The sequence below is a fragment of the Laccaria bicolor genome, genomic scaffold (genome assembly GCF_000143565.1).
Source record: "Laccaria bicolor S238N-H82 LACBIscaffold_5 genomic scaffold, whole genome shotgun sequence".
Classification (NCBI taxonomy): domain Eukaryota; kingdom Fungi; phylum Basidiomycota; class Agaricomycetes; order Agaricales; family Hydnangiaceae; genus Laccaria; species Laccaria bicolor.
In genome coordinates, this window is record NW_001889876.1 from 1369000 (window position 1) to 1394815 (window position 25816).

Genomic DNA, 25816 nt, shown 5'->3' on the forward strand with positions numbered 1-25816 from the left:
GTAAAGCACTGTAATTTCGCCTTTTTACGGTAGTTCCGGTAGACAGTTCCTAGCCGGTCTACCAGGCTCTACGCGGCCTACCGATCAACCAAATCTCAACAGCGATTCACATCTGATCTATCACATGATCAAGGAGCTTTCCTGTGTCAGGCCAAAAATGCCGAAAAATATCCGAAATGTATGCAGAAAAATATATTGCAGCAGTGCTACTGTACATGCCAACGTAAATGTAGACTACAAGCATATAAACATCCAAAGTGTGTCGGCCACTGCACACTGGAAGGAGCAGGGGATGACGTTGATGTGCAGTCAAAAAGATGGCACCCCGGCACCGTGTGATCGTTGACATTCCCCAGCATCACGCAAATAGTTGTGATGCCCTACCAATGCCCTACTGAAACTTGAACCAAACCGTGATAGCGACGCTGTTGAGTGTAAACACGTTAGCACACACTCAACAAACAGAAGAAATGGTGAAGCTTACTGCCGTGGTTTTGTTGGTCCATAGAAACTACTGTACCTAATGTGCCGTTAGTAAGGTTTATGCAACAAGGTGTTGGTTGGCTCACCAGAGGGAATGTGGGAGCAAACGACTAAGGACCTGCTTGCTGTCCATAGGCTGTCCACGTTAGCATTATACAGGTGGTGTTGCATGCATAGTGGAGCTTACCAGTGGGAATGTGCATGGTGATCAGGGGCAAGGCCTATCAACGGCTGACCTTTGAGTGTTTGTGAAGGAGAGAAGAAGAAGGTAAAAGGACTTGGAGAACGCTTCGATAATTTCGATTGTAAAAAGCGTGGTCAGCCATCAGTGTCCCACGGCCTGTTTTTGTCACTGGATAACCCCATTCGCATCATTCAAGGTACAGATCATCCGCCAAGCCTGATATTCTATGGCGAGTATGAATCTACAGGTAGCTACAGGTCTACCCAAGACTACTACACCTAGGTAGCTCTAGATAAATTCAAGAACTTATGTACAACTACATAATTACAATGAAATTACCCGGCCAAAACGCTGTTCCAGATGCTCGTCAAATGCCTGAGGCCTCTAAAAGAAATCGCTGGTATGTAGATATACAATTCTTGAAGCACGAAGCCTGGATGGATCTGGTCTTGATACTTGAATACTCTACGTTTTTTACATGTAAATCTTTCATCATTTTGTACATTTCACAAAGGAACACCTGTTGTTGCCAGCTTTGTACGACACTGTCTGGAGGGATTCCTTCGCTTAAACCTGTGATGTCGACGCTACAATGGGAAAAGCGGATTATAGACGTGCACCGCAGGTGCGGGAGTCGCAAGGGGGTCGTAGTACAAGTTATGGCCGCAAGTTCTAGAGATGTTGCGTGATGCACGACTTGCATACCACCAAGGACGAATCAAATCATTCACTCTATCGAGACCTTGGCCAAGTTCTGCACGTCGTCGGAGTGAAGTGCCCACAGCGTATCAATGAGGCCAGACAAAAAGCTTCCAGGCCCTTTCACGTCCTCTCTTTGAACTGCCAACTCTGCAGCGACAGTGAGGACAAGCACGCTAGAGGAAAGAGGCGCGTCAATCAGCACCGGCGGTGATGAACCGTAATAATCGAAATTACCCCGCGATGGCTCCAAGGAACATATCCCCTTTTGCCAGCTTCCCATCGCCCTTCTTCTCCTCATCCGAAGCCAAATGTGCCGCTGTGGCACAAAATGCTGCGATGCAACTGCCTAAAACACACCCGGAGCCTGTGATCTTCCCAAGCATCGCATCCCCATTTTTCAGTGACACGACTGACAGGCCATCAGAGATATAGTCTGTCGCTCCCGTTAAAACCACAACACATCCTATTTTCATGAGAATATATTAGAATGTCTCGAGATTGGAAATTATTGACCATACGTTCCCGTTTTGCAAGTGCTTTCACAAACGAAACCGGGTCTTTGAAGCCTGAACCCACACTGTCTACTCCTTTGGAATCGACCTGTCGATTGGCATTTCAATCAATGTTATGGCAAAAATACCCAGCAACCCACCTCTTTCGTTCCGGCCAGAGCGGCCAGTTCACCAGCGTTACCCTTGATGACGCTTGCCTGCCATGTATTCAAGAGTTCTTCGGTTCCAGCATCAGCCTATTCACTACAGAAAAATTCATTCTGAGGGAGACTATACCATTGACAGTCTCTTGCCTGAAAGCACTGGCACCCACTCCAACTGGATCAAAGACAATGGGCTTCCTGGACTGGTTGGCAAAGAACCCTGGAAAACTAGAATCAGAGGGAAAAGATGGACGTATGTTGAAATCATGGGTATACCTCCTTTCTTCATCCCGTCGAAACTCTCTCCCCTTAGAGTCCCGATATTCACTAGAAGGGCTCCGCTAATCTTGGCCAAGTCTTCCATTTCACGGGGCTCAGTGGCCATAATCGGGCTCGCACCCAATGCCAACGTAATATTTGCGGATTGTGTAGCGACGACCGTGTTGGTAATCTACTCATTCATTCAAACCTGCACGAGTTTGAAGATGGACGCTCGATCTCACCTGGTGAACAAGAGGATTCAGACCCCGGATTGTCTCCAAAAGTTGTACGACGCCTTCAAGCACCGCCTCAGGCGACAGATCTCCAGTCACATACAGATCGGATGTCAAACGCGTGTCCAAACCAGGGGGGTGCGGAAAGTCTGCTCGAAAAGCGCTCAGGATGTTAGCGAGCGTTTCCGTCGCTCGACGCGGTTCAGTGGAGGAAACGATTTCCGAGATGACAGCAATGCCATCTAGAGCATGACCTGTCGATGACACGGTCCCGTGTAAGGTGCGTAGAAGATTTGTTGACTTGATACCGCCTGGCGTAGGTATTAACTTGAAGATTTATTCCACAAGACATTGGCCATGACGCACCGATTGCCAAAGCTTTTACGTTGGTCCCATCCAAGACCTCTAACATGACCCCAACCCCACGAACACCTATAATAGGGCTTGTCAGCGACTTGCTCTTCGTCCCCCACACAGCACCAATCCCCACGTAGTCCGCCCCGTCCTTCACGGCCGCCTTGACATGATCGACATTATTACAGCTGACCCCAATGACGGCATCCTTCGGGAGCATCTTACGCGCCAGAGCTATGGGCATGTCATCTTGACCAAGGTGAACACCATGGGCATTTATCGCAAGCGCTACGTCAACGCGATCGTTGATGAGCAGAGGAACGTTGTAAATGTCGCATATGACCTTTGAAGCTCTTGCGATTTTGATGAACTAATGTATCCAGGAGTAACGTTGAGCGAACCAGTGGAATCACTAGCCTCACCTCGCCAGTATCTGTGTTCTTCTCACGGATCTGCACAACAGTAACACCTCCTTGAAGGGACTTGATACAAATCAGCTCCACGTTATCTCATTGTGGAGAGAAAAGCAGGCTCCTTACTTCTTCTAGTGATTCAAAATAGTCCTCCAAACGCGAATTGAGCTCAAGCATAGACAAGTGGAGGTGATATCTGACTCACCTTGCCTGGAGGTAGCAGTTCTCTTCCTGTCACAAGGTAGAGTGAATAATCGATGTCGTTCATGGTGGATTAGAGTTGGATTTCGGCCAGTGGACACCACGACTCTGAAACCGAAGACGTTGGAAGTGAAAAGATAAGATTTTTCGGCGAGTTGAGTATTTGCCGGATGAGATGGCAGTCGTTCTAAGTTTCGGAATTCCCAAGGAATTCCTGACGGCTCTGGTGAAAATGAGTGCTTGAGGGAAGTGGGATTGTGAAAGAGAGCTTACCTCAATGATCCAATTCAACACCGACGGAGGGAAAGGGAACATGGCTCTACCGTTACTAACAAGAAAGCGTGTTCGTAGAACGCGAGAGTATCGTATTACCAAGTGTGTGGTAGTACATACACAGAAAACGTCACAACAACAATACAGCACGGGTAAATGGATAAAGGAGTGAGGTGAGTTATGCATAAATACGGAAGTAACAAGTGCTCTGAATCTGATCTCGAGTCGTGATCTTTTCGGCTAAGGAGCGTTAATAACAAGATTATGCTGGTGTGGCGGGAGCGGGGGCAGGATGTGGACCTGGCGGAAGGAAAACCGGCAATTAGCGCTGCGTTCTTGCGAAAGAAAAAGATTGAAATACTAACCCCCCCTCTCGCCACCTCGTCCGCGGCCCCTCCCGCGACCGCGTTCACCGTCACCGCGCCAGTCACCACCATGGCCACGGTATCCTAAAAATTTATCAGTCAAAACAACATTCTCAACCAAGAAGCAACGACAAGTACCTCCACGGTCACCACGCCTGTATCCACCGCGTTCGCCGCCTCTGAATCCACCACTTTCACCGCGATCTCCACCTCTGAACTCACCACGATCACCACCTCGGAACTCACCACGATCACCACCTCGGAACTCACCACGATCTCCACCTCTGAATTCACCACGATCTCCACCACGGAACTCACCACGATCTCCACCTCGGAACCCACCATGGTGCTCGCCACGCTCGCCACCTCTGAACCCACCATGGTGCTCACCACGCTCACCACCTCTAAAGCCGCCATGCTCACCACCACGGTGCCCATGATATCCACCCCGCTCACCACCACGGAATCCACGTCCACCGTGTCCACCATGTCCACGGGAGCCACCCCTTCCACCCCTTCCACGTCCACCCCGAGCCTGAGTGGTGAACCCGTCATCGTCTTCTTGGCGATGAGGGGCCTCGACGTGGTCGGTGCCGTTCACAATGGGTTCCACTGCCTCTGGGGTCTCAATTTCTGCGGGGGTGGCAGAGCCTGATGCCTTGAACTCTGCCTGGACGTCGGCAATGGGGGGAAGCCCCGAGTCGTCAGAGTCTGCCCAGTTCAGGGTTGCCTTTAGGGTGGTATTTATGAGCAAAGGATGTTCATAAGTACGAAATTGCGCAATTGGCCACATACCTGGACAGGCGCTGGTGTGAGGGAATCCTCCGACACAAGTGCGTTTACCGGTACAGCTTCAGTTTCAATCGTCGATGCTACAACCTCGGGAATGCGTTCCTGAGGCTCAACGGACACCCACTCCACGCTTTCTTTAAGAGATGGAGCCTCAAGTTCGCTTTCTTGTATGAAGTGGAAGCTACCTGATGTGGTGACGTTGAGGACTTCACTAACAGGGACCTCAGGTTCGGTTACGGCATTGGATTCAACCGGTGTTGGGTCCTCCTGCTCTTCCTCAATTGGCTCGTCGGGTGTTGGTGCGCGAGGAGGGTTGAGGACGACCTGTGTGATTTCCGTTATCCGTGAGTCTGTTGTGAGTATAATTAGTGATTTATTGGGATGCGGGGTCTAGTGAGACTCACAAGAGATGCCATCGAAGTTGCCAGTGTCGAACAAGAAACCGTTGAGAACCGCGTGTTTTCTCTCAACATCATCACCAAGGAGGGCATCAGTAGCAGCATATATGGCGGTACGTTCTACGTCATCAGTAATAAAACTTGGAACTTCAGCACCTCGCACGCGGAGGAGATCGACGATGTCGGCTGTTTTTGACAGTAGCTTAGCCTGTATTTGTATACGTGTTAGAATGTTTCCGGGTTATAGAACGAAAAACAAACCTCAGCTGCAGAAACGGCTTGCGCAATACGAGCTTTCTCTGCCTTTTCTGTTTCAACGCGCTTTGCTGCCAATTCGTGCACCAACTCAGATTCATGAACCTAAAAAAATATCATTAAAAAATGGAGCTGCGGTGAACCGTACGCTATTTACCTCGATGGCCTTCTTCACCTCTCCCAATTCCTTTTGAATTGCTTCAAGGGCAGGCAGAGTTTTGATACTCCGTATTTGGTCATCGTTCAATTTCTCAGAATCCGTGGTAGCGTACCCAGCTATCCGTTGCTGAAAACCATTTTAGAGTCAAAGACATGAGTAGAAGAAGACTACAAAAACACACAATTTTCTTCGAGGTTGCTTTTAAGCGCTTATGGACAAGATCAACAATCGGGCTTGGTTTGAGTAAAATTTCTTCTTCGGGGAGGGGGGTGCTGGGATTTTCGGTGGAAGGGACGGTTTCAGGAGCGAGGGTGGGCTCCTGAACCTCGACGGGTTCTGGGGCTTTTTCGAGGACGGCGGCGGCAGCAGCATCGGTAGCTGCTATTGGGGAGTCGGCGTCTTTGGGTTTGCTGGCTTTTCTCTTTTTCTTCTGTGTTTTTGAAAGGGGAACCGGGGGAGGAGCTCCAGGGACGATGCGTTGAGGAACGGGTTCAGGCATGGTGATTGGGGTGGATAAAAAAATGGTTTTTTAGTGCGGATATTCGGTGGGCAGGTTGGAGTAAAAAAGACGATTTGTTTCTCACGACTTGATCATTTTGAAGCCGTTGATGCTCATCGCGTGACACCGACTCTCAGGAGACGTCGACATCGCTGGCAACCAGTACTGGCGATAATAAGAGGGTGCACCTCTCAAATGGACGTGGCGTTGTTTTCAAAGAGGCCTCAGGTGCGTTAGCCTACATTGAAGTGACATCAGACGAATGCCATCCAGATTCATTCATGCACATGGTCATCAATGACCCTTGCAAGAAACTCGTTTATGTACATACTCAATACATACTCTGTGTGCTTTCTGCGCAACAATTCGTGTGCAATATCTTGTGAGTATTCTGTTCACCTATAATGCTGACTCAGCACTGTAGTACTTATTCTTGCTTCCCCCTTCACTAGTACCTCATGACACTAAGCGACGACTTTAGCACAAATCGCCACGTCGTAGGCTTTGAAAGACCTCTTGAAATCGTACTTCCCCCACGTCGGCACCCCGATCTCTGCTTCGACGACGGAAACATCGCTGTGCTTTCTGGGAGCTACTACTTCATCATTCATCAAGGCCTCGTCTGTCGACACTCTGCCCCTCTGGCAACAGCGATCAAGGAGCTCAATTGCAAGCTGCCTGTTTTTCTCGAGACAAGACCCGTTGTAGAACTAAGCGATTCACCAAACGAGCTGTACTATTTCCTCCGTGCTCTTTATGATGGCGTGTGAGTCGGCCCGCCAGGGATGGTCCCGTCGCTGAAGAGTTCTTCTTGCTTCATAAGGTCTACCTTGACTTACAAGATTAAGGACTTTGAGACCACTTCGGCGATTCTACGGCTGTCGACAAAATACGAAGTCGACCACCTCCGCAACGACATCATCCGTATCATGTCTCCAGTATGGCCTAGGACCCTCGGGCATTGGGAGTTTAGAGAAGCTGAAGCTACGAATCAAGCTGGTTTTTACGAACCGCGTTCGATATACCCTCATCCATTGTAAGCACTTGGTTCCCCGCTTCTCCTTATACCATGCCCATCCTCCTTCAATAGACTGGTCATTAACCTTGCACGAGAGGCAAAGGCACCCGAGCTTCTCCCGTCAGCTTACTACGACCTCTCCCGCTGTTCTCCAAGCGACATCGTTATGGGACACCCCGCCTCGCCCACCGACGCCGAGCGCCAATTTCTCCACGACGATGACGTGATGAACGTTTTTCGCGGTAAAGAACACGTCGCGCGCTTTTTGTCCAGCTTCATCGTAAGCCACCTCGAGGGCCGAGGATCTTCTGTGAGCTGCATTTATCGAACCGATCGACTCGAGAACAGTGTGGAAATGATGTCTCAACGTACTTGTCGAGCGTCTTTCGAGGCTATCACTTTTGAGATGGTACGTGACGTCAATGGCGTGGTTTTACATCGGACGACGGACCCGCTTTTCGCGATGATGGATGCGGACCTGATGCAGACGAGGAACGGTCCTCACGGAAGAATCAATGTTGCCTTTCGTGCTTGTGAACCGTGTCGGTTGGAGTTCTCTGCTGCTGTGGATGCTGCTAGGGAAGAGCTGTGGCTAAATTTGCCTGATTGGTTTAGCGTCGAGCTGGAGTCTTGGCCTTGAGATCTTTGCTTGCTCGTGCGTCTTGGATTCATTTACTACGCAAGCATGTCAGTACGAGGGGAATGTAGGCTGTGTTGTGGTGTCCATTGGCTTTCTCGCCAGCAGTTATCACGATTCATGGATCAAGGAAGGTATAACGATTGAGCGAAATATGGTAGGTTTTGTGTTAGAGGCAGGACTTCGCTACACTTCGGCGCACTTTATCGCCAGGAGTCAGATAATGCATATGTTTGACGTAGTGGCTGATACTATTAGTGATGGTGACAAGATAGTGACCCCTTCAACAGGCGTACTTGAGAGCAGACGAGTCAGACAACGGCGAACGCACGAAATTGAATGAAATTTGCGACGAAATTTTGATACTTCTAACGGTGCAGGACGAGGCTTGTGACCCGTTTCCGTGACTCATCATTCTGAAGATCTGTGGCCACCGCCAATCTACCACCGCCGATGATACTAATAGTATGAGGACTCTGACTTCGACTCCAGGTTCAAGAAAAGCATGTCGTGCACAGTCGCCATCATAGGTACGACTCAATGTCTGCCTTCTCAATGACGATTTAACTTACTATAAGCTTTGCATAGGTGCAGGACCAGCAGGTCTTGCCTCCGCCAAAGCAGCACTTGAAGCTGGTTTATCGGCTCGCGTGTTTGAATCAGCAGAGGCTATAGGGGGATTGTGGTCGCCTGCTTCGAAGCTATGTCGTCCATCGATGCGGACGAATCTCTCCAAGTACACTTGCTGTTTCTCAGATTTTCCTTGGCCCGAGAGCGCACCCACATTCCCAACAGCTAGTCAAGTGGGCGACTACTTGGCCGCGTACGCTCACAAATATCTCAAGCCTGCAACGATTTCTCTGGGATGTAAAGTTACTGGCGTGAAGAGTCCGGGAGACGATAAAAGGTGGTCCGTGACATGGTCTAATAGGTCTGGACAGCAAGAAACCGCTATATTTGATCGTCTTATTATCGCATGTGGCTTTTTCTCGGAACCATATATTCCTGCCATCCCTGGCCTCGAGACTTTTCCAGGAACCGTATCTCACTCCTCCTTCTACTCCTCTCATAAACCCTTTGAAGGCAAGCATGTCGCAATAATAGGCGGCTCCCATAGTGGCGTTGAAGTTGCGGATGACATCACCCCTCATGCTGCTTCCGTACACCACGTCGTCCCACGTCAGTTCTGGGTCGTCCCGAAACATCTCCCGCTGGATGTCGAGGATCCTGGGACATCATTTCTCCCTCTAGATTTGGTGCTTTATCGATATCCCACTCCGGTGCAAACCCATTCATCTACACAAGAACGATGGAGAGAAATGAACGAGTATTTGCGTTCTTTTTCTGGGAACCTGTCTGATTTCTCAGCTGACATGAAAGCTGATATGAACTCGCCTCCACACGTTGCTGTTTCGGATATGTACACCAATTTTGTCCGCTCTGGTCGTATCATAGTCCACAAAGGTCATCTTTCTACTATCTTTGGTTCTAATTTGAATCTCGATCCCGAGAACTCGTCACCTCTCTCAAACATGACGGATATCATTTTCGCTACTGGTTTCCGCCCATCTTCGGCATCGACCATCCTGCCACCGTCTCTGCTGTCTGCCCTCAACTTTTCCCCGAACGACCGCTTTCTCCCATTTCTACTCCACCACGGTACCCTGCATCCTTCCTTTCCAAATGCCGCGTTTGTAGGACAATACCGTGGTCCATATTGGGCTAGCATTGAACTACAGGCCCAGTGGTGTGCCGGTTTGTTTTCTGGGTCGCTTTCGTGGCCTTCTCCCAACCAGTTCGAAGAAGGCCTTGCTTTGGAGAAACAAGTTATAGACAGCAGACCTAGAGCGCAATGGCCGAGGGAATATGTGAAATTTTGCAGTGACTTGGCTCAAACAATAGGAACTCCACTTTCGCCTTCTTGTCCCGGGCCTAACAAACGTCTCATTCAGCCACATGATATCTTTGCTCCGCATCGTCTCACACGTCCTTTCTGGTTGCCATCTTCCAATCACCAATGTGTCACTGAAGAAACCCCCTCGCTCCTAGATACCCTCGAGCATACCCTCTCTCAATCTGCAAATTCAGCTCTCTTCGTTGCAGCGGCTATCTTCCGCTCTCTTCATGGAACCTGGGTACTGAACCGAACCTACACCTCCCATCTCCCTGACTATCCCTCTGGGCCAAGCATTGGGACAGCAGAATTTACCCCCAGAAAGATTTTATCGGAATCGCACCTCGAATCCGATCATCAAATTTACGAAACGGAATACTTTTATTCAGAAAAGACAGAATTTAGCACCTCAACGGGGCTCAAACTTTCTGGGACGCAGCGCTACATTTATCGATATGACGAATCCAAAGACAAACTCGAAGTATTCTTTGCACAGCGGGACGACGCAGTTTCACGTGGCAGTCGTTTCCACCAGGTCATCATCGAACCTCCTTCGTTAGACGCTCCCCCTATCCAAGCCTCTCAAAGTACGATGTTGCCATGGAGGGCAAAGGCCAGTCACTATTGCAGTCCGGATACTTATGATGGGTCGTACACGTTTTTCTTCAAGGGTGCAGATCTCGAGAAGTGGAAGATTGAGTATGTGGTCAAGGGGCCAAAGAAGGATTATACGATGGAGTCTTGGTATTCGAGAATGTAGGATTCTATTGGTGTTGAGCTACAGCAGATGGTACGAGCCAAGTACGAGCAACGAGTCGCGTCTAAGGTCGGCGGGAGCTCCACGGCAGGATTCACTTTTGTAATTCGAAGTTCAGCTCCGAGGTTTCCTCCACGATCTCTTCCAATATGTGAGCAGAGGACTTGGGTAACTTCCGTAGGTCTGCCCATGATTCGTCTTCGATTTCTACCACTGTGACTTTTGGGATTGAAATCCCCTTTTTCCCCCTGACGGTCTTATGCTCTGAATCCGAATCCTCTGAATTCAAGGATAGGAGAGCTGCCAACTCAACATCCGACTGATTGAATTTAGCAAGGTCGACTTGCTCCGCAGCGATCCTTTCAGAGACCAAAATGCTAAAAGCATTCTGATACATTGTTCAAAAATGCATTCTGGGTTCAAATTGGAGTATCCTACAATTTATCACAAGTAAAGTGAGCTATTCAAATATTTTTCTGGCCTGCGGCGCATAACATGACAAGAAAAGCCTGTAGGGAGGTGAACTGCTCAAGCAGCTGCCTATTTGGGTGTTAAAATTTCCCAGGTTCCAGAACAGGTGTTAACTACATTACTGTGATTTCAGACATTTTGCCTATCAAATTTTACTGACCACATAAGTAGAGGTAAACATAGAATACAGGTATTTTTTTTCTCAGCCTGCGGTGCAAATTATGGTTTTGTGGAAGATTGTGTGTGTTAGAGGCTGCCTGCCTATTCGGGTGTTAATTTTGATGGCAATCCCAATTGGGTGTTAATTTTTGATTGGGGTGTTAAATAACGCCCGATTAGGCATTATTTTGTTCCAGACATGGCACCTGAGCCTAGTGTTGCCGCGAGGTGAACCAAAGCGAATCAAAGTGGGGAAATGTGTGCACTTCGATCCACTTCGGTCTTTCGAAGTGAATCAAAGTGAATTCAGTGATCCCTGTAAATTGATCAGCCAATAATATTGTTCGCATTCTTGGTGCTGAACATTGTAGTAACTTGTCGTGTACTTGAATACATGATGTAGTATTTACTTAGTATCACCCAGGTACTTTAGTATCAATATCTTTCGAGTTCTGAAATAAATCCCCGTCAAAAGCAGCCTCCGTTGAGATAGTGTAATCCTTCTTGCACACTTCACAAACAAAGAAAAGAGAGAAGGAGGATGAAGAGCAGGGCTCTCATCTGCAGGTCTGCCTTCATGCTGAAAATGGTGGGGCGGGGGAGTGAAATACAAGCTGGGCATCAGTCGGGTACTGGCACATGTGCTGCTACTGTTGCGCTACTGGATCTTATATTGGCGTTGTCCATGTCATTCAGCTATGAGATCAGCAACGAAACTGAGATGGTTTTCTCATATGAGAACTTCAGCACTCGCAAAGCCTCGATATTCTCTGTGAAAATCTTGTCGCGTTGCAGAGAACAAATTTCTTTTGAGACTTTATAGTCGCCATGCTCACCCCTCTTTCCTAAGCAAAATTTATCATACGACACTCATAAATTGAAAGAAACTGGTACTATACATTCAGCCACATAAAACTGGTGTGATTTAAGATTGTATTGGGGAAGGGAGGGAGGAGAAAGAGGGAGAGTGTCGAATCGCAACTGTAAAGAGTCTAAAGACCACTAAACGCGCCTCGACGCGGTGCTTCACGTGCGCCAACCTTCCTTTTCTAGCCATTATTGATGGCCATCACAAATTCACCTCGACTCACTTCGATACCTCGAAGTGACACAAAGTGGTGTGATTTTTGAACCGAATCGAAGTCACATTGAAGTCACTTCACTTCGACGGCAACACTACCTGAGCCTTGTTTCCTGCAGCTCTGAAGTGTCATCATTGGCCTCAACAGACATCCCTGATCTTTTGATCTTGACCTCAATAACAAACTGATGAATAATCTCAACAGTGTGAGCCCTTTGGAGACCACATCACCCAATCTAATGCTCCACAAAACATCAACTTCAAAGGAATCCACGCTTATCTGAACCGTGATAGTTGCTGAAGTGAACAGTTTGAGATGTGCCATGAAGCAAATACTCAGAATAGGCGAGGAACTGAGCCATGGCTCCTGGTTTGGAATGGACTCAATGAAGCAAATTCAGAGACCAGAGACTTGCGTATTCTGTCATAAAGGGAATGAGTGATCAATTCATCAATGGCCTAACCCTTTCGACACTGAACAAGTCCAGGAAGAAGGTGTTCAATGATCTTGTGACTCTTGCCAAACCTCACCTCTGCCAGATCGCTATCACCATGCTTGGTGTCCCTCTCCTCAAGCTTATCATCATTCACTGACTTTATCTGTGTACTCTGAAACATTGTATCCACATGCCCTACTACCTTATGGTAGAAACTGACCCCCATACCATCGCTCCTCATCTTCCCTCTCTTATTGTCATTATGTGCACCATTCACCACTTCCCAAACAAACTCCTGTCCCTCACAATCAAAATTTACCAACTCATCCTTCTATGCTCCCTTTGTCCACTAGCAAGACAATGCTAGTTACTCCTCTATTGCTGATTGCTCATGCTCTTGTGACTGTAAGATTTCTACGTAATATCCTGCCTCCTTATGGCATGAACACAGTGTATGTGGTATTCCATAAACTAGACATGAAATCCAGTCCGGTTAGGGGAAACACTATGATATTGCAACTGTATAATGTCCTGCCACCCTCTGGCACGAACATGGCTCATGCAGTATTCCATAAGCTAAACTTGAGGACCTGTCTGGATAAAGGAAGCACTGCAAGGTTGCAGCCTGGGTTCCCTATACCTTTGAATGGTCAAGCCACCGGAGCCCTGGTGACGGAGTTGGTAACACCTACCGTGCTTGCTCTAATCAAGTTTGCATTGCTAGCAATTATGCTATATAAGGTCAAGCATGAATGCGACTGTGAACCCATTTGCCACCTCCTCAGTATTGAAGACCTCTTGTGGAATGGAAATAAAATGGGACCTCCACCAAAAATTGCCTTGTCTTCCCATCAACTCCTTGCTACCTCCCCTTCCATCACGATTATCAGATGTCCTAACATATAGATTGAACAGTCCAGCCTGATTTACAGCCTGAGCCCCCAGGTTCACCGGATTACCAGATTTAAATCCTGGTGAATGAGCTAGTTGAAATTGCTGAGTTGATGGAGGCAGACCCTGCGTGATCTGAGTGGGAGGTCAGAGATGAGGATGCTACAAGAATATGAGGACGGGACGGAAATTAATTACTCAACTAGTGTTTGGAAGTCCGGTCACAGGACTGGAAAAAGACTGTGACCAGACCGGACTGTGACTGATCAAGACCGGAAATTAATAGGACTGACAAAGACCATAACCGCGGTTTGGTCTATGGTCCTCTATGACTTTCAATAATTCAAGACCAAGCAAAAACTGAATTAACCAGTCAAAGACCGGTCTTTCGTGCTCGAGTCTTGAGGGCCAAACTTAGAATAGATTGAACCTCATATGTTTTTGATGAGAACCAAATAGTAATGTTCATCAACAAACAAAGTATTTTCTTCTCAACCACCACCACACCACCATCCCTGCAACCACCTCCAATCCGTCACCATTGCCACCACCAACCACCACCTCTCGCAATCATCCTTCAACTGCCGCCAACTATGCAGAAAATGATGACAACTTGGCAAGGCCATGTCACCACCCAACGGATGAACGACGACGATGGACGGCAACAACATGGCACATCAATGGGTGTCCCACGTTGTCCAGATAGTGACAATGATGACTCATGTCGTCACTATCTACATTACTGGAGGTGAGCAATGTGACTGCTCTCCCTCTCACCTTTATTCACACAAAAATCAGGGCATGTTGTTACAGTGATGTGGCTGCAACCACAACCACCCCCTCCCTGTTCGACCACCCCAACCATCTCTGCACACACTAACGGTGATGACGATGTGGCCACCCCACGTCACCAACTGAATCAATGAGCCCACGTCATTTCGATGACAACTTGGCATGACAACAACACCCAACGACGATGCCTGCACATGCTAACGGTGATGATGATGTGGCCACACCACATCACCAACTGAATTGTTGAGTCCACGCCATTTCAACGATGATTTGGCACGACGACAACACCCACAAATGGCAGGTAGCGGCCAGAGATGACCACATAGGTTGACATCGATCCAGGTGAGCAACCATTACCCCCTTCCCCCTCTCCTTTTTTGACATGAGAAGCAGGGGTCACGTTGCCATCGATAACATGTCAACCAGTAACCCATGAATGACGATGTTTACACACAGATGGACAACAGGAATGACGATACATGAATGAACGACACAGATGGCATATGTTGATGGCAACATAACAGAAGAACAATGACGGTACATGGACAGATGGCGTATGTTGACAAGGACCTGGTGTGTCAACGAATGGTCAAGTTGGATGTGAAGACATCCATAGTTACCTGTGTGCATTGTTACCAAGTCGTGTACAGTGACCCCCTCCTTTGTACATTAAAATATTTAGTATATTGTTGTTTCTTGGCCACCTGACCCCTACAAAGACCGGTTTAGACCAGTTGCAAACTGGTTAAGACCAGAACCAGTCAAAACTGGTCTCGTAACCGCAAAAGACCGGTCTCTTGTGGTTCGGTCCGGTTTTTTGAAGTTTTTTGAATTGGGAGGACTGGTTATGGTTACGGTCTAAGGCACTGAGCACCAAAAAGCCGGACCGGACTGGACTTTCAAACACTATACTCAACGATGCTCCAATCTCACAGGGGGGGCTTTGTAACGGCATGGTAGTATATACTCCTTGCATGATCTAGAATCATTGTATTTACATGTATTTGTCCCCATGTTGTATAGCATTGTGTTCACAACAAATATACTTTACTTTGCAACCACATCATATATTACATGTGGATGGAGTCACCCCCATACTATATGGCTAGGCAGCCATACACCTCCCCTCCAGGATACCAGAGTCCTGTGCTGGGTGATCACACCCCAGTTCCTGGGTCACAAGATAACCTTAACGCAGTATCGCCTCATGGCACCATGTCACAAGCTCTCTCTCACATACCCCAGATATTCTCTGCCGCCATCTCACACTCACGCCTTTGTCAAGAAGTCCTGATCAACCCTTTGGTTTCAGATTTGGCCTGGTTGTGTTCAAACATTCACAGCATCAGCATTCCCTGTGATGCTGAAAAATCCATCTGGCGGATGTGCAGAAAGGCCATGGTGCCATGTCTGGAACCAAAAAGACACCTGATTTGGACATAATTCTGAAAGTGGTAGTTCCATCAAACCCTACTTTCCATTTCAGTTCTTCACAATCTGCAAACAATAGTATAAGTCCACAATGAGCAAGCATAAGGAACGAGTGCAGGCTCATTATCAGATAAGATAATGGTTACGTGTCAGAACGAAACCTTGTGTTTGTACTCATAAGTACAAACATTTATGTATGTCTCCAAATCCTAGACAAGGAGACTACATTTCCTTGTCCTTCAGACTTTTGTTCTGACATGGTAAAAAGAGTCCCTTCAGCCTCAGTGAATTTTTTGCATTTTTCAATGTTTTTTCTGGTGCATCTCATGATGACTGACAGCGCTCAACCCTCTCAAAGCTCTCAACCCTCTCAAACTGTGGCTTCTGGTGAAAGTTCTCAGACAGCCACTACGCCTGTCTCTCAGACAGCTGCTACATCTCTTTCTCAGATGGTGGCTACACCTCTATCCAACTCTTTTGTTCTTCCAACCAGTGTTCCCCAGACTCATACTTCACCAGCCATTATTAAAATGCTCAAGGGCCTTCCCTTAATTTCTATTCTCCAGATGAACAAAGAAATTGAAGACAAAAATGCCTTAAGGTCTCGGAAGACTTTTAATCACATCTCCAATCCTGCTGTCCACACTGAACCTGGATCTGACAAGGCTTCCTTGGTTTCTCTGGATGAAGTGGACCTGAACCGTTTTTGCATTCCTTCTTTCGTCGCTTCCTTTCCAAATCTGATTTATGCCAAGCTGGCTAAATGGATTGCCGACGAGGAGATTAAGGACAAGCAGAAATTGAAAAGGAAGACTAATGATGATGCTAAGCCTTCTGCAGAACAGGCTAAGATTGCAAAGCGACATTGCATGAATGGTCAAAAAATGGTACCTTGGGTGGTAGGAGTTCCATGGCAGGCCACCTTTGCTCAGAGCCTCTTTGACACTGAACTCTGCATCACTGTGCCTTTGCCTAAGTTCTTTCTTAACAAGAATTTGAATATCTTGAATGTCAAAGCTTCTACTTTACTGATGACAAAAACTAATCCAAATCCTGGTGAAACAAAGGGTACTGTTATTCTTGACATTGAAAAACTCTCTGTGTGTTTTGGGAAGGAACTCTCTTTATCTTGTAGCCAGTGGATGGAAGCTGCTGGCAATATGTATCTTTTTCAAAAAGAACAGGATGAAGAAGGCACTGGCAAAGCTCATAGCAATTGGTACAATGACCATTTTTGCTTCTACACTGCCCAGGACACTAAAGATGAACTTTACGATGCTTGGAAATCTGATGAGCTGAAATTCCAGAAAGAACATTGGGTAAAATATGGCGCATTCGACGCTTCTCATTACTATCAAGCTTACAAGCTTTCCGAGAAGCAGTGCGAAATGATGGCTGACATTCATGGGATGATGGGCTCTGAACCCACCAAGACTCCTTTCAGTGTGACATTTGGAAAACCCATGCCACGACCTGCCACTCGCTCTTCTCAGCCACATCCTCAGGCTTCTCAGCTCTTTCAATCAGGCAGCAGCAGATCTTCCTCCTCGACACCCAACTGCCTTATCTGCACTGAGCAAGGCCACGATGCAACCCAACATGCTGACAGCATCACAGTCATCAAGTTCAAATCAGACGGAAAGGCCATATGGTCAAAGTACAGTGACCACAACCTCCTCACTCCTGATAATTGGGTCATTTGCATTAGCTGGAATCTCAGAGGTGACCAAGGGCACCCATGTTCTCATAAAGATGAATGTGCCCACCTCTGCTCCTTCTGTGGCAGCAAGTGCCATCACGCCTTCTCATGGACTTGCCGTTCCTGACCCTCAAACTGATGTGTTTCTTCAGGTGTCGCTTTCGCTTCCCCTTTCTTACTCTGATTTCTCAGCTTCCATCATTCCTTGCCCCTCTTTGCCCAGCACCTCTTCAGACAAGTCTTTGCTTTTTCACAGAATCCTGCACCCATACAATCCTGATGCCTTCGATTTCTTATTGCACAAACACAACCTTTTCCACAGTTATCCTCTACTTCCCTTCAATCTGCGCTTCAGCTTTCCCATTGGGCACATGCCTCCACTTCCCCAAACCATCATCATGCCTAATAACCCCTCCATCCTCTCTTACCCTGACACCGTCTCTGACTACCTCACTAAAGAAGTCAAGTCCAGCAGGCTTTCTGGCCCCTTTTCTCAGGAAGGGGTAGAGCGGATTCTGCATGGCCCATTCCAATCATCATCCCTTATTGTTTCTGTTCAACTGCAAGAACCTGGGGTGCCTGACAAGCTTAGAGTTTGTCAACACCTTTCCAAGGCTTCCAAACATCATGTGTCAGTCAACTCATACATCCATAAGGATGAATTTCCTACGTGTTTCGACACCACATCTAAAGTTGCGGATATTGTGAGCAACCTTTCTTTCCATTCTTTCCCCCACCTTTCTTCCTTTCCGTTACACATCTCCTTTGTGTTTCATGCATGGAGATGTCTTCTTTATTAGCACTGGCCTCTCGTCCAGTCGCTCTTTGGGTATTTTTGCTCTGTGCAAGTTACCTGTCCTCTCATATCATCTTTCCTGTTCTGTGTCTCTGACATGATGATTATCATCTCCCACGCGTTGAGCGTGATGACTCCTCTCCCACACATTGAGTGTGATGACCCTCTTTCATGCGTCCAGTGTGATGATCCTCTCGCTCACGTTGGGTGTGATAATGTTTTCTGTATTATCTTTGGAGTTGTCATCGGCATTTATCTTTCATACCATATCATGCACATGCCTTCTCTCTCATCTTCTTGTTTGATCTATTCCTCACCTCCTGTGTATCTCACTCATGTCTTTGATTCCTGTACAGATCTCTCATGCACCTCCTGGAACATAGGCGTGCACTTTTGATATTAAAAAGTTCCATTGCACCTGTCCGGTTCTTCCTTCCCACAAGCCTTGGCTCATCATCCAAGGACCTTTTGATGATTTCTTCATCAATCACACTCACCCCTTTGAGGCCGCATGTGCCAGCAGCAATGCTGGTATGATTGCAAATGCCATTGTCGACATCTGGCGAGCAGAAGGGGTCTTCCCAGTGCTGAAGTACGAGGATGATTTGAAGGCTTTCTGATTCCCTTCACCATCTGGTCCTTTCGTTGATGGTGACTTTCACTATGACTATGATCAGGATGAGATGCTTCGCCACATTTCTTCCCTGGGAGTACCTTGGCATGACAAGAAGGGAGATGAACGGTTTTCCTTCGTGACAACCTTCATTGGGTTTCTTTGGGACATTCCTCAGAAGCGTGTTAGCCTTCTGGAGGGAAAGAGAAACAAATTCCATCAGTGTGTTCTCCAATTTCTCATTGACTTTGAAGGTCGACCTTGCCACTTATGCAATGTTGAAAAGATTCATGGCTCTCTTTGTCACATCACCTTCGTTTACCTTGATGGTCGTTCCCATCTCCCATCCCTTTCTAACTTTGCATCTACCTTCCATGGTGACGAGTTCCTTACGAAGTATTCCCTGCACTCACTAATCACTGACTTGAAGTGGTGGTTAGTGAAGCTCACTTTGACAGGGGTATATTGGTCTCTTCGCCCTCTTGACCCTTTATCAGACCTCGGGTTGTATGTTGATGCCTCCACATTGTGGGGTATCAGTATTATCATCAGTGGCAAATGGGTGGCCTTCCAACTCTCATCTTCTTCATCAGGAAAACAGTCTGACGTGATAGATTGGCCTTATTTACGTAGACTATGTAGCTCTCATAGGTCATTGTAGGTCGCCGCTAACCTCTGTAGGGTATGGTAGGTACATTTAGTTGGATTTAGAGCATGGAAAGATATATAGGCTACAATAATATACATCATCACAGAGAGGTCAATCTGAAGTCGGGTATAGTACCAAAAGTCTCAATGATGTCATCAACATGGAATGGTCGAAGTCAAATGACATCCTCGGTTAGTGAAAGACTTGGTGCTCGTAAAACATAGCTAGATCAATATATTTGTTGAGAGAAAAGGTTTTCCAATTGTCGAGGATTTCGAGGTGATTCCACTTGGCAGGAGAGAACTTGGTGCCGAATTTTGGAATGAGATGGCAGCCTAAGACGACGTCACAAAGGGGCACAACCTCAGAAATGGGCTGATTGTGGTGGGAAGAGCGAGTAACAAAGTGGAGGCCTGAGTCAGGATTGGGGGATCGCAGCAGGTTGAACCATTCAATATAGGCAAGGTATTGTGGAAGGGAGTGGTCACGACGCAAGTGATCTGGGAGAGTAAAAATTACTCGCATCTGTGCTACCCGAAGTCCTGTGGGTAGATAGGTATGAATAAGATAAAGTCTTAGCATGTAATAGGTGATTGACGTACCTTCTAAGCATGTGCCCTTGGTGGCCTGGTTTCCCTTCTCACTTTCACTCCTGACAAGAACGGTGTCGAAGTTTTCAGGTGAGTCGTGTTTCCGCCCCAGAGTAAGTGGCATTGCACGGATCTGTTGCAAGGTGCCAACACATCCAACAGCAGCAAGGTCCTTTAAATGAATTGAAAGCTGTTTGTAGATGTCGAACATGTCAGTTGTGTTTGGAAGGGTTGGCTGTTCAGGAGGTGGATGTGCGCGTCGGATAAATCTAGTGACCGAAGTAAGGAAGTCTGGCGTGGAATTGGGTGACGATGTCCTTGAGCTTCACCTGACGAAAGCCAGGGTTGACCGCAAGGAGATGGGTGGCAGGTAAACCAGAGTGGGATGAGACTTTGTCGTCATTGTCATCGACTACATCAGTGTGGCTGGCACTGCCATGGCCAACTTTCTCATGACCACTTTCATCCACATCATTGTCATTGAGGTCCTCACTGTCCAGCTCTTCCTGGCTTTCGCATTGCAACAGCCAATCGAGATACTGTCCAAAACGTGCTGTTGCTTCCCACCTACCCAACCATGTCGCCATCTGTTGTATGAAGTCACGCTTATTACTTGCCCAATAACCCTCCTTCGCAAAGTCAATGTGAAGCCTTTCTGACCACTCCATATTGTATCTGCCGGCAGATCCACGTGACTTGATGGAGGCAAGGTAGTGCATCATCTGATGAAGTTTTGGTATGTTGAAATGCTCTCGAACACCTTCTCGTATTAAAATTTCTTTGTTGTCATGAAAGGTCTTCAACACATCTTGGAGCACGTTCAAGGTTTCCGAGGTGTGTACCTGTAACCAAGCATAGTAGATGAAATCAATCACGGCCCTTGCAGTTTGTAAAACATGTGGCTGAATGGCGCCAACAAGAAGGCCCACGAACACATGCTGCATCTCCTTGTGCTTGGTGCCAGTCCATTGCGAAACATTCGATATCCTATTCTTGAAGTGCCAAAGCCCTGGGTACCCTGGCTTGCTCTGATATCGGTCATCCAGTTCAGCTTCCCCCACTATCTCAGTGCACCATTTCACGAGGTGGTCATGGAACATCCCTTTGTGAAGCTGATGGAGTAGGTCTGGCGTAAAGCAGGAGAAGATATCGGTATGAGGGAGATCCACCCAGAATGGTTCCCAGACTGGATGAATCCCTTCATCATTAAATTCAGGAACCCGCCGACCAGACTTCTTGTGAGAAAGTATGACCTTTGTCCTTTCTTTGTCGCGTAACAATGATTCCACAAACATCCCCCTTTCTCCAGGTAACACCCAACATCTCGGGCAGTAGCTCTCTTTACAAGCTGCCACCAGGCACTGTTCAGGGAAATCGGCAACATACACAGCCAGGAGTGGGTAGACATGGCAGACAAAACCATCTGTGCAGGTAACGTATACTCCGTTATTCCCAGCATCAATAAGCAGTGCTAAAATATTCTTCATGCAGTAATGAAACAACCGATAATCCTCCTGAGAGCGGGCAGCCTCTGTATAATTATCCAATTTGGTGATGGGTAGGTACCCAATCAGAACAGTCGCATGTGCACTAGGCTTGCGCCACTTTTCCTTATCGATATTCCCAATGGTAAGATAGACCAGCCATGCCTTCTTGTCCCCTCGAAAATTGGTCAGGTGCATTTTATCTAGTGTTTGGAAGTCCGGTCTTATGACTGGAAAAAGACCGTAACCAGACCGGACCAAGACCGCAAAAGACCGGACCTGCGGTTACGGTCTTTTATTTTTGAAATGTAAAGACCGCAAAAAAACCGGTTAACGTGAACCGGTCTTGACCGGTTTGGACCGGTCTTTTGTAGCCCCTTAAATACCCTTTAAAACGCACCCAAGAACGTACGATTTGGTAAAAAAACGAGAGAGATATGAATTAAAATGTAAATTACTTTTGGGAATAATAGATGTACCAGACTTATTTTATAGAAGCACCAATTCCTAACGGAATTTAACGTTATTGGGCTCGTTTTGAAGCTATTAGAGATGTTAATAAATCTACCGATTCATAATTTTAAAATATTGGCCTAAAGACCGGTCATAAACCGGTTAAAACTGATGCAGACCGAAACCGGTCTATAGACCGCAAAAAACCGCGGTCTGCGGTCTTTTTGCGGTCCGGTCTGGTCTTTTGACTTCTGGGGAAAAGGCAGACCGGTTACAGTTACGGTTAACGCCCATGGGCATCAAAAAACTGGACCGAACCGGACTTTCAAACACTAATTTTATCAGTTGATATAATGAGCGCTGCGACTGTCGATCCAACAGGTAACATTTTCTGGAAAATGTTCAACATGTGAATGACAGCTCATTGTGATGGACTGAAATACCTGAATTTCTCACCACCACTCAGCTGTCCACGTCTCATCAAACACCTGGTTAGTCCCCTCCTTATCTTTGAAAACTTGTTCAGGTGCATAGTGTAGAGCCTCTCAGAGACTCTCATTGCTCATTAAGTCCTTCACGACTTCAACAGGATTTTGATGCCAAAGCTCGAGTTTCTCAGCAGGCATTGGCTTCCCATCATCATTGATGCAGTTTCCTGGTGCAGTAATGATCTCACATGTCCACAGATCCCTGCGAGTGGGCAATGCATCAAGCTTCTTCAAGAAATCTCGGTTATTCTTGTAAGATGGCTGCATTCGATCACACATCTATTACACAGACTCCATCAGAGATCAACGTAAATGTTCACACAAAAAACGTACAATAGGAAGCTTCAGGTAAGCATCCACCTGCTTTTGCCCCACATTTTGCAGTAACCACTGCGCTAACTGCCATTCAGCTTCATCCGCGAATGGTCCCCATATCGGATCACCCTCTGTCTCTTGCTCCCGGCGTATTCTCTCAAACATTGTAGTGCCTCACCCCCATGTAGCGCCTGCTTTTGCAGCCTTGGGAAAGTCTTCGACATAGCGGACATTGTCGTGGAGTGGGTTATCTTCATCTGGAACTTCCTCAACTGTCACTCGTTCTGACCTTCTTGGCAGTGCATCCGGAACATGAGGTTCTGGTGGTTCAAGAACAAAGTCATCCATGTTGTCGAGGTCTTGGTCCAGCTGGAAAACAACTTCTGGCTCGTCTTCAACAGGATGTTCAGCTGGGGTGGGAGCGCCTTCATTATTTGTCCCAGAAGATTCTGCGACTTGTTCTCCAGCTGGTGGTGCAGGTATGTCATCCCAAATGCTCGCGGCATACTGGCCAAACTCGGCTTGACGTGCATGATGACAGTTTGGTGTATTGTTAATGTGCCTTTTTAGCCCTGCGAGACTTGGAAAGGGGCCCTTTTGACAAAATCCACAGAAAGTGATAATTGGCTCAGGCGGATCCTCATGGACCCTTGTCGTCTTTCTCAAGTGGGTTTGGCGGGGAGGCATGTTTGCAGTACGTGCTCTTGATGGACAGATTAAAATTGGAGCTAACGCTGATCCTTAGGTGTCTCACACATTGACTCTCCGCCCCCGTTACCCTCTGCCCTGTTACACATTGCTACCAATCACGTTACTGACGCATTGCTGAAATCACATCTTTGTTGATGTTGAAAAGTCTACACTGCCACCTCCCGCTCCTATTTAAACTCAAACCACCATGTTGTCTTGCCTCATCTTCTAAAAATTAGCATGCTCTTTCCCCTTCTACTCTCTTTCATCACAGTTTTTTTACTCAATATGCCTCCTTGTCTATGCACGTCCACTCTGAAAACCACTTCAGCCCCCCCTGTTGTGGTTGAATCAACTTCTTCTGGACGTGCTCGCACTCTATCATCGAAGCAACAACAGCTGGGTAAGTAAAACTTCTTGTATATATTATTAATCATTGGGTTCAACATTTGTTCAGATACCAACAAGGCTCTCAAGCAGGCATCAGCCAAAGACAAGGCATACACTCAAGCCCTCTGTGCTCATCAAGCACAGGAAGCAATCATGGGCTATCAGGCAATCCTGATACAAGCTCCAGCACCTCCTTCAGCAGCTGCCAATGCTGATGGCTTGGAACCAGAGTCCGAGGATGACGAAAACCAGCCTGCCGCGCATGGTCAAGGGGTCAATTTCTTTCTGCAGTGTTATCTTTTTCTCGTACTAAATTATTCAATCTAGTTCACATCAGTCACTCTTCAGCTGATCATCAAAACATCTGTGTGTGATGGTCGCCTGCTGACTCATTGTGTTCCAATTGATAAAGAAAATTTCAGCCCCTCCTTCAAAGTATGTAACATATGCCTGCTCTCAATTTCTATGCTACACATTACATAGGTACCAATGGGGGGACCATCAAAGAACCTTGTTCAACGGGTCAGCAGTCAACCTGAGGTCTTTACCTTCCCCGGGTTATTCCGTATGGAATCCATGTGGAATCCATGGAATCCATGGATAATTCCATATGGAATCCATGGAATCAATGTTTGCTGAGGACCCAGCCATTTCCTTATTCCATAGACCTCATGGATTCCATATGGAATGACCATGGAATGGTCATGGAATGATTAATTCCATATGGACTCCAACACCACTCCATATGGATTCCATTGGATTCCACATGGAATGCAGGCATATCCACCTTGGATTCCATGGAGCAGTCCACATGGATTCCATGGATGACCATTATACCATTAGAATACAGTATTTATAGTGTCCTTACTATATTTAAGTAAAAATAGAAATTTTACATCTACAGGAATTGAACTCTTGACCTTGTCAATATTAACAGTGCTCAAACCAACTGAGCCACAAAGGCATTATTATATGCTAAAGTAAAGGTATGTATATACCGCCTTTTGTCATGTGGCGTCTCAAACGTGACACGACGCATTGCCAATGCCACGTCGTTTCTTCCTTCCACCATCACCATCACCATCCACCCCACCATTTCAAGCCACGACGACCGCCCGCGACATCGACGTCGACCACGACCACGACGACGACCTCACTGACGACGACGACCACGCTGACGGTGCACGACGACACGCAACGTCGTCAACAACGACCCCGCCATTGCAAGAGCCACACGACGTGGCAACGCCACGTCACACGGATGGGAGGCGACGACAACCATGCGGAACGTCAATGGACGTTCCGCCTCGACTGCAGCCCAGGTAAGTGGACTGGGTAACCCCTCCCAGTCCACCTTTTGACAACAAACCAGGTGCCACGTCACGGTCAGCGACGTGGCAACGAAACGACGGACGGACACGACAACCGACGAGCCCGCCCACCCACAAACGACGCACACCACCCCACACGACCCCCACTGCCCACGAGCGCCCAGACACGACACCGAACGCCCACGACACGACAACCAAACGAGCCGCAACCGCACGCAAACGAAAACGGACGCCCAGCAGACGAAGACGACGACACGACCCCACTGCCCGCCCACGACAACGACTGCCCACGAGCGCCCACGACACGACAACGAACACCCACGCATGACAACGAACACCCACGAGCGCAACGCAAACGCAAACGCGAAGACGAACAAAACGGCAACCCACCCCCACGGACGCCAATACAGCCCACCACCCACGACCGACGACGACGCACGCCCACGGACGAAGACGCGCGCCCACGCACGGAGGATTCCGCTTGCGTCAACGGAAATGGGCAACGACGAGCCCAGGTGAGTC

The 25816-nt window shown here is 47.5% G+C and overlaps 8 protein-coding genes across 8 annotated transcripts in view; 4 read left to right on the forward strand and 4 right to left on the reverse strand.

Moving 5' to 3' along the window:
* Positions 1 to 1394: 1394 nt before the first annotated feature.
* LACBIDRAFT_231927 (thiamine biosynthetic bifunctional enzyme Thi4) lies at positions 1395 to 3553 on the reverse strand (the record flags this gene model as incomplete). Its single annotated transcript, XM_001877828.1, has 11 exons — positions 1395 to 1542; positions 1604 to 1832; positions 1888 to 1969; positions 2022 to 2098; positions 2158 to 2244; positions 2301 to 2475; positions 2528 to 2829; positions 2885 to 3242; positions 3295 to 3354; positions 3412 to 3435; positions 3491 to 3553. 11 exons carry the CDS (start codon positions 3551 to 3553, stop codon positions 1395 to 1397), a joined length of 1605 nt encoding a protein of 534 aa, XP_001877863.1.
* A 283-nt stretch (positions 3554 to 3836) lies between these two features.
* On the reverse strand, positions 3837 to 6228 carry LACBIDRAFT_293186 (uncharacterized protein; the record flags this gene model as incomplete). Its single annotated transcript, XM_001877829.1, has 8 exons — positions 3837 to 4059; positions 4125 to 4208; positions 4263 to 4854; positions 4920 to 5266; positions 5321 to 5522; positions 5576 to 5674; positions 5727 to 5855; positions 5911 to 6228. 8 exons carry the CDS (start codon positions 6226 to 6228, stop codon positions 4022 to 4024), a joined length of 1809 nt encoding a protein of 602 aa, XP_001877864.1. The 3' UTR covers positions 3837 to 4021.
* Positions 6229 to 6686: 458 nt separating this feature from the next.
* On the forward strand, positions 6687 to 7886 carry LACBIDRAFT_313975 (uncharacterized protein; the record flags this gene model as incomplete). Its single annotated transcript, XM_001877457.1, has 3 exons — positions 6687 to 6897; positions 7012 to 7264; positions 7319 to 7886. 3 exons carry the CDS (start codon positions 6687 to 6689, stop codon positions 7884 to 7886), a joined length of 1032 nt encoding a protein of 343 aa, XP_001877492.1.
* Positions 7887 to 8388: 502 nt separating this feature from the next.
* Positions 8389 to 10537, forward strand: LACBIDRAFT_313976 (uncharacterized protein; the record flags this gene model as incomplete). The annotated part of the gene is made up of 2 exons (XM_001877458.1): positions 8389 to 8413; positions 8472 to 10537. The coding sequence occupies 2 exons, from the start codon at positions 8389 to 8391 to the stop codon at positions 10535 to 10537; spliced, it is 2091 nt and encodes a 696-aa protein (XP_001877493.1).
* Positions 10538 to 19745: 9208 nt separating this feature from the next.
* On the reverse strand, positions 19746 to 21825 carry LACBIDRAFT_324271 (uncharacterized protein; the record flags this gene model as incomplete). Its single annotated transcript, XM_001877830.1, has 5 exons — positions 19746 to 20095; positions 20156 to 20378; positions 20473 to 20653; positions 20715 to 20730; positions 20757 to 21825. The coding sequence occupies 5 exons, from the start codon at positions 21823 to 21825 to the stop codon at positions 19746 to 19748; spliced, it is 1839 nt and encodes a 612-aa protein (XP_001877865.1).
* Positions 21826 to 22625: 800 nt separating this feature from the next.
* LACBIDRAFT_324272 (uncharacterized protein) lies at positions 22626 to 23570 on the reverse strand (the record flags this gene model as incomplete). Its single annotated transcript, XM_001877831.1, has 3 exons — positions 22626 to 22847; positions 22902 to 23037; positions 23062 to 23570. 3 exons carry the CDS (start codon positions 23568 to 23570, stop codon positions 22626 to 22628), a joined length of 867 nt encoding a protein of 288 aa, XP_001877866.1.
* Positions 23571 to 23861: 291 nt separating this feature from the next.
* LACBIDRAFT_313980 (uncharacterized protein) lies at positions 23862 to 24602 on the forward strand (the record flags this gene model as incomplete). Its single annotated transcript, XM_001877459.1, has 4 exons — positions 23862 to 23976; positions 24031 to 24236; positions 24291 to 24398; positions 24447 to 24602. 4 exons carry the CDS (start codon positions 23862 to 23864, stop codon positions 24600 to 24602), a joined length of 585 nt encoding a protein of 194 aa, XP_001877494.1.
* A 641-nt stretch (positions 24603 to 25243) lies between these two features.
* Positions 25244 to 25816, forward strand: part of LACBIDRAFT_324274 (uncharacterized protein) — a gene marked incomplete at both ends in the record, with an annotated part of 3300 nt that continues 2727 nt past the window's right edge. The window contains 2 exons of the mRNA XM_001877460.1: positions 25244 to 25285; positions 25354 to 25809. Of these exons, the coding sequence (XP_001877495.1) occupies positions 25244 to 25285; positions 25354 to 25809 (498 nt within the window). The remainder of the gene's footprint in view (positions 25286 to 25353; positions 25810 to 25816) is intronic.